General features: G+C 43.4%; 1 protein-coding gene across 1 annotated transcript in view; it reads right to left on the bottom strand.

The window, feature by feature from the left end:
* The window catches only part of snd1 (staphylococcal nuclease and tudor domain containing 1), a 182,771-nt gene that overhangs the window by 148,969 nt on the left and 19,376 nt on the right, over positions 1-14,426 (bottom strand). Inside the window, exon 10 of the mRNA XM_080491780.1 lies at positions 9,484-9,588. Within this exon, the coding sequence (XP_080347906.1) occupies positions 9,484-9,588 (105 nt within the window). The remainder of the gene's footprint in view (positions 1-9,483; positions 9,589-14,426) is intronic.

Genomic DNA, 14,426 nt, shown 5'->3' with positions numbered 1-14,426 from the left:
CCAATCATAATTCTAATCAATAGGGTCAATCTAATGAGATCGAAGTGTTTACATGACACAATTTTAACCGGCATATTCTGAATTTAATTAAATATTCAAGCGTCGTCGACATACACATTCCTCAGATACAAACATCCCTTTTTCTGAAAAGACTAACATATCACACACGCACACACACAAAAAAAAAAGCCCAATCAAAATACAGTTATCAAGGACACACAGACACAGCCAATGAAAAGTGCTCAACAGCTCCATAATGGCGAGTCGACACCGTGTGCATGCATACGGTGCAGACGGAGCCACACGTACACTTAGCGCAGCTGCACACAAAAACTTCCCTCAATACGCTCACCCACTCTCTGACAGGAGCAGGTCCACAAATAGAACCTATTTGCATTTTCAAAGGAGGCTGAGGTTTTTGCGTTGTTCCCTGAGTGGATAGACAAACACAGAAAAAGACACTGATACACACACACACACGCATATACACACGCTCAAATGCACACACACACACACAGAGTGACAGGTGTCGTTTTAGCAAGAGCCGAATAAATAAAAAATTATAATGCAGCAAATGACAATGATGCAGCGGGGAGGGAGAGGGACGACAGGCGCGAACAGGAGGAATATGGTTATGAATGACAATAGCAGTATGCTAACCACCCCTACCCCTCCCACACACTTGTATGAACGCCATCATTATCAGTCATACAAACAGAAGTAACACTCTTCCAAATGAGCACACAGGCTTGGATTAATTCCTCATTTCCTCCTCTCTTCAGTGGTTTTCATTCATTTTTAATGGCACTCCAGTTGTTCAGAGCTGCCAGGTGTGGCACACAGCTGCCCAGATGGATGTGGAGAGAAGACACATGGGGAGCAAAGGATGTGTCAGCATGCACATGTGCTTCTGGCTCCATTAAGGCCTTTGCAACAAATCTTGCGGGAAGACTAATTTCAATGTTTTGAACTGGAAAAATCCAACAGGCAGTTTTTTCTGCGACGTCCATTTTTCCTCTGTCTTTTGAAAATGTGACTGCAAATCCAAACTGCAAAACTCTACCAGGCAACGGACTTCCTTTAACTTTGGCAGGATTGTAATAACCTTCTGAGTTGAAAAGCTCTCTCCTTTCTTACTCCGTCGTCTCTTCCCCTTCTACTTTCAGTAGTGGAGTCAGCACAGTATCGAACCTCCCAGCTAATCTCACACATGCCCGGTGGAAATCCCTCACTGCTCAGCCAAGAGCTGATGTCCTCCATTTTGTGTCAGCTGGGGCTTATTGTCAGGGTATTTCATCCCTACCAAGTCCATAGCAGTGGGATGATGGGGCCTTTTAGGACCGCTGCCAGCCAGGACTCCTCCATTTTGAGACTGAGTTGCAGACTTATAACCTCCACTTCAACAGATGATGCACGAGTGAAATCCTTCTTCTGGAGCCGATTCCCTTCCTGTCATAGATCATCACATTAAGGCAACTTCCTAATATTGAATGATCGCATCCTTTATATAGCATTCATTCGTGCTAGTACAAGGCAGATTCTGATAAAACACGGGTCAAAATAACAAGGTACCTTCTACACGAAGTAGAAGAAGAAAAAAAAAAGAAAGAATGATTTCCAACTAATAAGCTGCTTCACTGTGGAAAGGCAGCCATGTCACTGAGGGCAGGGAGTGTAAATGTCAGCACTCTATGCCAATTAGGCCCAAGGAGTGGAGAAGTAGACGGAGAGGACAGAAGGTAGTTCTCCTGCATCTTTTAGCAGGTCTGTGGGGACCGGACCTAGACTGAGTGGAAGTTGGCGAGGTGAAGGAGTCGGGAAAACAAGAAACCGAGACAATCACAGAAAATGTTAAACATGTTTTAAAAACAGAAAAAAAAGAAAGAAACGGGCAGTCTGGAAGAACGCCGATGATTTCATTCTCCTGTCCATGTTCAATGTGACTCACTGGACAACTTTAACCTCTTCTTGGCAGGAAATTGTAAACGGAATTCACTTGTATATCGCTTTTCCACTGCTTGAGCAGCCCTCAAAGCAATTCACACTTTTAATCATGTTCACCCATTTACATTAGAGGCAGCTGCCATGCAAGGCGCTCAAACCATACATTTTGGAGCAATTTGGGGTTTCGTGTCTTGCTCAAGGACACTTCGACATGCGAAAAGGGGGAGATGGGGAATCAAACCTGCAACCTTCCTATAGAGAGAAGACCCGTTCCCCCCCAACTGAGCCATAGCTGCCAGTCGAATTACAGTATTAACTGTCCAGAGGGCCATTAACACTGGCCAATTACAACTTAACCATATCTCATAATGGGACTTTGACCTTGTTTACACAATATATATACATTTGTATTTCCAGTTTCCAGTGTTCAATGTTTTTGTGTAAACAGACTCACAAAAAGTGTTGCGTTTTCTCTTGAAAGCGTGTAAACGGGGCCCGACTCCCCAACTGTCCCTGCTAAAAAGCGCCACGTCTTCTCAGACAGCTCAAAAATCAATTGTGCGATCAAACAACCGTTTGAAAAAGAAACCCATAACAAGTTTAAACGATTTGGCTTTGGAGCAGACTCAATCTTCATTCTCCAGACAACCTGATGGGATCATCGTCGCCAAGTCACTCCAACCAGACAAGAGTCCGCCGACATCCTCCATAAAGCGTTGTTATGCGGTAGCGGGAAGGTTACAGAAATAGAGTCATTGCTATGTCTCCCCGCAACCCAATAACAACAGTTTGCACCGACTGTCCTCGGGGGGAGTTTTGTTCTATTTGGGGTAAATTCCCTTCGTTCCAAATTACCCGCTAAAGCTCAGGAATCATCTTTGACTATTGCAGAGGCATGGCGCGAGCTGGGTTGTACAGTGTCGCGAGGCTGCGGGGGTCTGCGCTGCAAATGTGTGGATGCGACTGCTGGGAGCATTTGCTGCCTCTGGAACGTCAGGGGTGAAATCATGACTCAGGAGGATGTCATACTTTGTGATGTTGGGTTTGGGAGTGTACAGTATTAGGCCTCAGTTTTGCATTTAGCTGACTGAGAGGAGTGCGTTTTATGAGTAAAGCATCTTTTGCAAGAAACACAATGCTTGGACATAATAGCTTGATTAAGCTGTGCACTGGGAGACTTAGACAAAGCGAACGTTTACTATTGTATGCCTAACAACATTACTCAAACGTGCATACATAAACATTAAAAGGGGTGCAGAGACTGCAAGAGAGAAAGAGGGCACACATTTCCTGAAGCAAGAGCATGATGTATATTGCTTGGCTATGGCATGCAATATAAAAATCTAACAATAGGAGGGAAAATACAAATAAGTCATCAGCCACGGATGCTTCAACAAACCAACAGAGGCAATTGCAAACTTCACAATCAACTTACCTCTAGCATCATAAAAGCAAACAACCACTCACTTCATCATTAGCCGCTTCCGGACAGATGAATTTAATGAGACAGCTGTGACACGTTTCAGCTGGTGCACCAAATTTTAAATTCAAGATCTGCATTGGTGGCAGCTGCGCCGAAACTTAATATGCTTGGCGTCGTGTTTTAATTTCTGGACCAGACGGACGGTCAGACCTACCCCGCAGACAAACGGTGATGCAGAGGTAGACTAACCCAGAAGCTCTGCACGACTGGTGACTGCTAAAATTAAAAAAAAAAAAAAAAAAAAAAAAAAAAAAAACTTTAGAGCGGGTGTGTCAAACACACAACCCGTGGGATATGACCTTGCATGGTTAAAAAAATAAATAAATAAATATACAGGAGTAAAAATCGTTGGCAATTTCTTTTCACTAGTGGATGCACTTCTACCTATAAGGCAGCTAACCTATGTATGTTTTCAGATCCAGATGTTACAAAGGGAAGACATTTGTTCCCCCAAACAAAGAACAAATGGTAGACATGGTTTCTTTAGATTTCATGTTTTGTTTTTGTTTATTGCAACAGGGAGCACTGCTAAAAGAAATACAGAAAAGCAACTTTATTCTGTTTCTTCTCAAAAATTCAGGTACTTTAAAAACAACAAAAAAAGACACTGTACTACCTCCTTGTACAAGAACGGGGACAAATTTGGATTTATTCTTATAAAAAGGTTGTTTTGACTATTCAGCTGCTCCGTCTGAAGGCTTTGACAGATTTTAACAATCTTTTAAGTTCACAGCTGTGCGAGACAAATCTAATAAACTTGGGCAACAAGATGAAGTTTACCGTGTGCAGACTGCACAATCTACCTATATGCTACAATTTGGGCGATTTGGCCAACTTCAGTTTATATTCGGTTGCGAGTAAAATGAGTTTGACACCTCTGGTTTAATGCATGAATAAAATAAAATTTTAAAAGTCAGGTCGCATAGTATATACCTGAACAAACCCCACCTCGTCCTTAAAAAAAAGGGGGGGGGGGTTCTGGTAGTGTGAACGATGATCTTTTGAAAGCTGCCGTCACATAGTCGCCTCATGCTATTATAGCTATACCGTCTTTTCACCCACAAAACCACAAGCGAGCCAAGTCCTTGGTTGTTTTTCCACCAGTGACAGCCAAACGTTCAGTAGTGAGGACACATACTGGCTACCAATGTCATGGCACACAAGTGAATCACTGGGTAGGTGACCCCTCCTCCGATGTCATTGTGCTTCCAAACCTCAGGTCAGAGCATTTCTTGCCAGGCCAGAGGGACACTCTGGGCACACAAATGGTCAGACATATGATTTGGAGGATAAAGGGAAAAAGTGGGGAAGAGGGAGACTGAGGCAAAAAAGATGGGGAAGATAGTCTTAGTACAAAAAGATGATATCTGATGACTGTCTGATCATTCGGTTGAGTGTTCCTCTGCAAACACTCTCGAACTGAGGTTTTTTTTTTTTTTTTTTTTTCTTCTTTAATGTGAATTTCAAATCTTAGAGAACTGAAAACACATTCTCTCTGCTAAGCTAACTGAACAGCCGAGAAGCTTAAAACAACCATTGGTTATATGGTTGTGAGTCTTTCACATTGATGATTTACTGCCTTCTGACTCAAAACCTTTCTTTATGCTATACGGGATGCTAATTTTCTGACAGAATACGGGTGATGTCAACATCTGAAGAATCCTTTGTTGTGCTGATATTTACCTGACAAGCCGCAAATACATTACAATGCGTTTTCAATTTCCATATGTTATCGCTTTGTTAAAGACCTTGATGTCTTGACTACACATTTGTATGACAAACGGAATACATTAACACAGCCAAAACCATGTAATATTATGTATTCTTGAATCTATGGCAGCTACAAAGACTGTAAAACCAGAAATCCACATTTGAGAACAGATTTGCACTTCATTGCTATGAAGATGTGGAAACTGTTCTGCCTATAATATCATCCTGACTTTTCCTACCTTACCTGTGCTAAAAGTGACATATTTAATGGGAAAGTACAAATCAAAGAGAGAAAGAATTAAAAACCGCGGAGACAATTACAGAGACAGATGGTTTATAGCAGACGGAGGCAGACGGGACAGAAGATTGAGAGTTTGAATAATCTACAAAGTCAAAACGGACAGAGGTGAACAATAGTGCGGCTAGACGAGTCTGCAGGAGGGAGAGTGTAGCATCATGGGGACAAGCACGGTCATTGTGTGGCCTTATATAAGCCAGTGGAGTGAAGCTGACCGCTTTATGTGCTTCATCAGCACTATCCTTAACCCGACTTAAACCACGCAAGAATACAGATAGATTACAATCCAGAGTCGCACACAGTCGAAGCAGATCCACACAAACGCATCCAGCCACAATGAGTGCAAGTGAGTGGGTGTAACAGTGAGTCACTCCGCATAGACGTCTCTCCCCACTTGTTTACACCGGGCCTGTCCTGCTGCACATGAGAAAAAAATGGAGAAGGAAAGCAAAAAAAAAAAGAGGGGAAAGAAAGGAGGGACAGAGGCAGAGAGCAGAAAAGCTGACTCCAACTACAAAGCTTAAAATAACTCATGTGAAGATCCACCACAGGAGCAGAGCGGAGGAGGCGTGGAAACGGGGTGGGGGATCGGGGAAAGTGGGGAAATGTGCATCCTGTGTTTTCCCGCAGCAAGACACTATTGGTTCACTAATCTGTCAGTCTGAGCACAATTAGTAGAGTCAGGGGAAGGGCAGGAGGAGATGTGGTGTTGGGAGACTTGAACAAACCAGAGGAAATGGGAGGGGGGAGGAGGAGGAGGAGTAGAGGGGCTCGGCAAGAACTGTCACAGTTCATCAGTGCAGCGGTACATCGCATCTGGCCTCTGTACTCTGAAGAGTACACACACCCTGACACACCCACACACAAACATAAATGGACTTGCTCGCAGAATACACGGGGCAAACTATGCACATGCAGACAGACAGAGAAAATAATGGCAACTGGCACCACAAAATCCCAAAAGACCTCTAGAGAACGCAACACACAGTTCCACCTCTTACAGTATATACACACATACACACACACACACACACACACACACACTCACGTCACAATACCAAATCTGCGGGTTTGTTTCCTCGCAGCTGCATAAACAGACCAAGGCGTTAACATGCAAACAACTGGGATGTCTCTATATGCTAACACACGTGCAAGTCCATGTCGGGATAATCTATGTTTGTGCAAAAGTCTGACGCCAATTTCCAAGATGTTTCCTGACACAGACTAATGCAGCTTAACCAAGCGTGTGCATGTGTGTGGAAGCGGCGCTGCAAACCGTGACGATGTCTTTGTGCCTGTCTGATGCTCTGTGAGCAAGGAGCCAGTTCACTCGTGACAATGTTAGCCAACATGATGTCAGTGTGTGTGCAGCTGCTGGCTGAGAGATACCTGCTGTGACCTTTCCCTCTCTTGACCTGGAAGGTAAAAGTCAAACCCCACTGCTTACAAACCGCCAGAAATATGTCTTTAGCCGTGCCTTTATGGCTAAATGGATCCCCTTTACAAATACTTCCACAAGTGAACAACAATATTTTAAAGTGCTACACAATATTTTTATTGCCTTTCAAAATCGTTCAAGCAACAGTAATGAAAAGGGAAATTACGATGTCCAGAATGGCTTCCAGTAACTCAAGGGAAACTACAACAACAGCATCTGTAAGAGTGTGTGGACAAGGCATGAAATTGAGTTCCCTTGTTCACGTTAAAAGAAGGAAAACAGCTTATGTGAGTAATTTAATGGTCAGACACAAGCAGCATGAATCCAAAAGAGATATATATATATATATATATCTCCAGCTAAGAAACCAGATATGTCGGAGCTTCTTTGTCAGTTGCCAATATTCTCCCATACAGTCAAAGGGCTCATTACAGTCTCTGCAAACCTATCACAACTCTGCATTGCTGCCATAGCGACGACACTCAAAGCTGAGCCAACAGCGTTACAGACAGGCAGGCAGCTCTTTAACTCACAGACAGAAATAACTAGCTAACACACACCAGCAGCAGCACCATGAACAACCCTTATCAAGAAACCAAATGTGGCAGCAGTTTAAATGCAACACCACTCTCCAGCCGTCACGAAGAAGAGCCGTCCTGCCCGCAGGAAGCCCCGACTCTGACGTGTAGAAATATTATCTGCCTAATTCCAGATGGGCGTTACTTTATTATGCCAGAATTAGAAGAATCGTATCCAAGTTAATGCATTTTCTTTCCCTGTTCTGCTAGGTCAGGTGCACACACAACCCGGAGTTTGATAAATATTTGCAGAAAAAAAAGAAGAAGGAAGAAGAAGAAGAAGAAAGAAAAAAAAAGAAATCTGACACACAAAGACAATTAAATATTCATGAGGTGCAATAATAGCAACACAACACAGTGCCAGTGTGACACCAATACAATACACACCCACATTCACATCTGGGCTCACTCTCCCGGGCGCCCGGTAACATACGACTGTGTAATGAAGCAAAAAACACATACTGTTGAAGCATCTGGTGCAGGAGAGGACTGAGACAGACCAAATAAGAAGAGGCACAGAGAATTAGGAGAAAAATAATGAAAAGTAATGGAGATGGGGGAGGGGTAAGTAAGGGAGAGAAATTAAATCAGGAAAAGTTAAGTAGCAAGAAAGAATCTTTCTGCGGCTGTGGAGGAGTTACACGCAATGCAAAGGAGGAGAAGAAGAAACAAAATGGAGGGATTTGTTTTTTGTTTTTTTTGCCCACAAGCTTATTACAACCACAGAGAAGTAAGGAGAATAAACACGCACGAAGGACAACAGCGCAGGTCAACAATCCGCACACCCAGAGGGAGAGGACGGCAGAAAGCGACTGTTGAGAGGGGAGAAGAGAAGAGAGGAAGGGAGAGAAACCAACAAAGTCTTAATGATGAGAGGCCCTCACAATGCCAAGAGAAAGAGGGAGAGAAGAGGACAAGGACATACAGAGAGGTAAAAAACAACAACAAACAAACTAGACAATAAAAAAAGAAGAGGATGAAATGGAGAAGATTCAGAGAGGAGGGAGTCTATAAAACAAAACAATCAGACATGACTTTTACAGCTGCGGTTGAGATAGAAACGCCACACTCCCTTTGTGTCGTACCTTTTCAGGCGCCACGTGCTTGTAAATGGATGGAGCGGTAAAGAGCGCGTTGACTGGGAGAGTGATTTGTCGAATAGACCCAGACGTGATAAAGGGAGAAAGAGTCTCATTCACAACATGACAACATGCTCACACAGACAAAGAAAAATATGTCGATGTGACATTGAAACTGTGTAATTAATCGGAGAGATATTTGCAGGCTCCTTTGAGAAAATGAAAACATTTTATATTACTCAGACGTCGATGTTAACCGAGGAATGAAAAGTGATCACTTCTGCCTCTTAAGTAAATAGACTGTTCACAATGAAATCTTTGGGAAGAATGAGCAGAACTAGTTTCGATTGTGTAATGACAAAAGCTTCAATTCAAGCAGCGAGGCAGGAGGAGTGAAGATGGCAGAGTATCAAACGCATCCTCAGGTTTTGGGTTGGTTTTTTTCCTCTCCAGTCCTTTGAGTCAGTACATACACATTTCTTTAGTGTCACCTGGTGTACATGCGGAAGCTTGTACACGATTTCACAGTGCTGAGGTGTTTCTGGGGGGAGAGGGAGAGAGAGAGGGAGAGAGAGAGAGAGCGAGAGAGAGAGAGAGAGAGAGAGAAAGAAGAAGAAAAAATCGATCTGCCTCACTCTCTGCAGTGCTGCAACCACTGGGTGTGTGCAAGCGTTTCATAGTGTTTGCATGTGGCCCAACTACAGGGGCGCCACCAAGTGGTCAGAATTAACCTCACGGTCCTTATGGAGAAGACTGATGTGCAGGAAGAGAGGTAAACAGAAGGATGAGGATAAATATTCAGGATCTTTTCAAGCAGGTCGACTGAGATGGCACAACTGCCGGCATTCGAGGAGCTCTTAATTAAACTCCTCGCCTTCACATGACAACATCCACACACTCATTCACTCACAAGTGGCCACTCAGGCCTGTTCACAAGGGTTGGCAGTACGCACCTCTCCTTCAATCCTGGGGGGTCGGATACTGGACAGGTGGATGGTTTTGTATTCCCCGGAGTTGAGCTTGACCACCATGGCGTCAGCGTTGACCACCTGCATTACCTGTAGGGATATCAGGAAATTAAAGATGAGAACACCAAACTCAATTAGACGTTAACGTCAGGGTTAAAAAAAATGTCAAACTCTTTGTGGGAAAGACACACTCCTGCTGTGTGAACGAGTGTGTAAGCTTGAGGAACGGGGGAAAAGAAAAAAAAAAAAAGACATGGCTGGCATTGCATTTTGTTGAGTGGGTGAGAGCAGATAGGCTGAAAGAAAGATGGGAAGTGAAGGGGCAGGTAAGGGATAAATGGAGAGGAAGAGATCTATTCAAAGTTAGAAAGAGAGTGACAGTGCAGATCGTGTGCTGTCACGGGCAGAAGCCATCGAGAGCGAGGTAAGAAAGAGTGATCTTTGAGTGACTGAGTAAGTAAGCGAGCTGAGACGTTCCAGCAGGCCGACGAGGTTTGGAGGACGGGGCGAGGACGTTTCGCTATCTGGGGGATTGGCAGGAGGGGAGGGAGGGAGGGAGGTGAGCACGGGAGGGTGGCGGAGGGGGACGGAGTGCATGAGGAAAAAAAGCATAAAAAACACAAACACTGCGTTAAAGATAGGCTGGCGGAGCGTTGCACAGCCCTCTGTGCGACTGCGTGCTGGCAGCATTTTGTTTTGGAGACCTTTACAAGTGTAGCTAAATGCAGAGTCTAATCTATGTTTGGCATTCCAAAGTTATTTCTCTTTGTACCAAAATGGGAGCAGCCGCAGATTACGGCAGGTACAGTACTAACGCAAGAGCAGATTTTAAAAGTTACAGCTGGTAAACCACAGTTCAGTAGTTGATTGAGTAAAAGACAGAAAAACTGCAAAGAGATTGCAAAAACAATTAAGTTAAGATACTAAATACTTTGATTATTATTCCAATACCACCAAAGAAATGTGTGCTTGGTAAATTATTTCTACGGTTGACTCTTGTTTAGTGGATTGCATAATAGAAGTCTGAAGAAACAGTAGTTGTTGACAAATTGAGGGGGTCTGGCACCTCTTCCTCAGGGGAGTCACCATCCTCGTCACACTGAGCTGTAGGAGTTCTTGGTATTCGTCACTCTTGACACCATCAACATGCCCAAATAGATCTCACAAGTGGGGCTGATGTTGGTTCAACCATCAACAGCAAACTCAAACGAATCAACAGCAAAGAGAAGCTGTTTAATGCAGACAAAGAAGATTTTCTTTGATTGGCAATATGACATGCTCATCCCACAAATGGATCCATCCATCCATCCATCTTCTCCCGCTTATCCGTTTGTGGGTGGCGGGGTTGGCAGGCTGAGCACTATCACCCAGATCACATTGCACCGATTAAGAACCTTCCTGCAGGTGGTGAGCCCATGGGAAGGTGGCGCCCGGTGTGGGACATGAGCCCACTACCTTGAGATTGTGAGTCTCATGCTCTACCAACTGAGCTCACCGGGGGCCCACAAATGGATGTACCTTCCAAATGTGACACCAGTAGTATGACATTTATTATTAAGAAGAATTGTTTCATTGAAATAATCTAGCAAATACTATCCCTACTTTTATTGGATAGTTTGTTTTTGGGTCATTATAATTTTCAAGGGAATGTATCTAGCATGTATCTAGAGATTCCTTCTTGAGGGTCGTTCATATAAAAAGGCCTTCTCTTATAATAATAATAGTCTAGGAGTGTCAAACATAAGGCCCGTGAGCCAAAAGAGGCTCTAATCCGGCTGCCAAACCACCATGCAAATTGTAAAAATTGTCAAGAAAACCTAGATTTATTTAAAACAAATTAGTAGCAGGCACAACAAAACACTGAGATCCAAGCTTAGATATCAGCGATGCAGCCATGAAAGCCAACTCATTGCTCAAAGTCATGCTGTTAGGGCGAGTCTGTAAAAACATGCATAATACAACAGCTAGAAGGTTTTTGGGTTTTTTTTTACATTTCACTGTATATTGCACCAGAAGGTTTTATTAAAACTGGCTTCATGGTGAGAATGTAGTCATTTTCAGCAATTATTGTTTGGTTTAAATTCAAAAGGTTATTATGGACCAGAATCACCAGTCCGGCCTACTCAAGATGAAATTCGACTGTTTGTGGCCCCTGAACTAAAATGGGTTTTAAACACCTGTAATAGCCCATTCCACCATTGAACATGTGGACCAGCCTCATATTATAATTATTTTGTGCCAGTCTTATGTTCACGCTGTGTATTAAAGGAAAAAAAAAAGTAAGTTTGTAAGCCAAGGATTTTAATCTTTTTACTATGACATTACGCACAGTTACTGTTAGTGTTACTGCAATACTTGCATCATATTAAAATTTAAAATAATTCTATATTGACAATTCCAAATGCAGCGTTTCACATCGCTGCCCACCATTATCTAACTTGTCCCGCCACAGTGTTGAAATGTCTATAAAATATTTCTGTACCCCTCATAACGTAATTGCCCAAATCATACTAGCCAATGCAAGCGGCGCTCCGGACTGCTGCATTTCACTTAAAACACACAATATTTTCTTCCAGGAGATCATGTTTACAGGCATCCAAGTGGGTCCAAGCAAGGTCCACCTACCACAGTATTGCAAAAACCCCATGGGAAACACTGCTAACATATATCAATGCCAAATCATTCACACTGCAGTGTGCAAATAAATATCAGTGATTCAATCTGGTCCATACACTGCGCATTGCTGTGCCTGCATGCTACCGAGTTTAGAAGACAGATTGGGGGTGTAATGTGATTGAGGTGGAGACGGCCTCCGAACGCAGGGGATCTAAGTAGGCCACTTGCAGGAGACTGAGAAATCAATTGCCCTACACATGTTGCCTCCCACATGTGCATTAAATGGCCTCAACATCCTTCAAACTGCAGCTCATATGTAGGCTGTACTTGAGCTGAAGTGCTGCAGGTTTGAGCCTTTGCATCAATCTCCCATTTGGACCATGAGGGTGCCAATTGTAGCTGGAAGTGTGGAAAATGTTGACTTTTTGAATGTACACTGCTTCATGTGTATTTATCTCATTGGTCGATTCATTATATATATATATATATATATATATACATATACATATACAGGCGTCCAAGTGGGTCCAAGCAAGGTCCACCTACCACAGTATTACAAAAACCCCATATATATATATATATATATATATATATATATATATAAAAACAGATCAGACTGCCATTGCATTTGCCACCAGAGAACAGAAATTAGACCAGCCCACATGCTAAATAGGCTGCCCACAACAACAGCCAAAATACATCATACACTAATCACTGAGCTGAGTGGGAGAGAGCCTGAGACACGGGGAGCACGAGGGACAAAGATGGAGAAGGGGAGAGTTGCAATGAGTGTGTGTGTGTGTGTGTGGGGGGGGGGGGGGGGGGGGGGGGGGGGGGGGTATGAACACAGGAAAACACACACATGCACTCTCACAAAACACACGCCGGCCTACACAAATTTGCACTGTAACAAGGTCATTTTGTGGCCTGCCCGAGTAAATAAAGTGCAAGAGAGGAAATGTGGCAGCAGCAGGAATAAAAATGGCTCAGCATTTACTGGCTAATTATCAGCCGGAGGAGGCGAGACGAGAGAGGCGAAGGAGGGCGGATCAACGCATGCACAGACACACACACGCCTAACTCACACACACACACACACACACACACACACACACACACACACACACACACACACACACACACACACACACACACACACACACACACACACACACACACACACACACACACACACACACACACACACACACACACACACACACTGGGACAGAGGGAACAGAAAGATGGAGCGAGCCAGAGAGACAGAGTGTAATCTCACAGCAAATATCACAGGAACAGAGACAGAGGGAAAGATGGAGGATAGATAGAAAAACAGAGCAAAGTCTTTGGAAAGTAGCTGCTATGAGGGGTCGAGCGAGCAGGCAAGGAAAGACAAATAGGCTGGCAGCATGACTCACTGGTCTAATCTGACGCTCCAGAGGTGGGGATCTACTGCCACCCTCTGCCCGCAGATGACATGGCATCTGCAGTGGCCGAGATCAGTCGGTGTGCGAGCCAGGAGCTTGGCCCAGTGTGTTGGTTGTCATGCGAAACCATTAGGTTGGTTTTAACCACGGGGGCCAGGCTTTACTCGTAATTCCAGCCAGATCACCTCCCTCAGAAGCAACGCCGACGTGGAGCGCTTCATCCTTCCTGCCAGTGGACACCATGTGTCACCCAAACAACATGGCTTCAAATAAACTGGTGCCGTTTCTGATGGTATGACACTCCGGTTCTGTTTCTGACAGAATGTGGATGATATCAACAGGTTTCTATTTTTTTTTATCGTACTGAAAATCCCTCATTTATCCTTTATTTCCATATGTAAAGGTTGGCAAGTTTGTAACATTTCAGGAGGGCATCATCCAGGGTACCAATAACCCAAAGAGGTTTCCTCTTATTGCTTTTCCACTTGACAGACTTTTAATGGAGCACAAATCAATTTGCTCTTTCCTACATCCTCCCGAAAGGTGACTCTTTTTAATTTATTACTGAAGAAGTTTGACCTTGAACCTGGACTGTCTGACAGAGTTTTACTTTCTTTTTTTTCAGAAAAAGAAAATGTCAGAGGTTTCTCTCTCTCACACAGTTAAGCTGTTGTAGAAAGACAGTATACACAGTATAATCTTGAACTCCACCTATATACTTTAAATCAAAGAGCTCTTTCAGCCAGTTTTCACTAAAAAGGAAAGAATGCATTGATTAATTTTAGGGTAATGACAAGTATTATCGTTTTAAAGTTTGGATTGAAAAATGTCAATGTCAATTTAAAAGAATATTATTTCTAGACACTATTAGATCTAAATTTACAA

The sequence above is a fragment of the Lipophrys pholis genome (assembly GCF_963383615.2).
Source record: "Lipophrys pholis genome assembly, chromosome: 22".
NCBI classification, from domain to species: Eukaryota; Metazoa; Chordata; class Actinopteri; order Blenniiformes; family Blenniidae; genus Lipophrys; species Lipophrys pholis.
The sequence above is the reverse complement of the archived record's forward strand: the minus strand, read 5'-3'. Positions and strand labels throughout refer to the sequence as shown.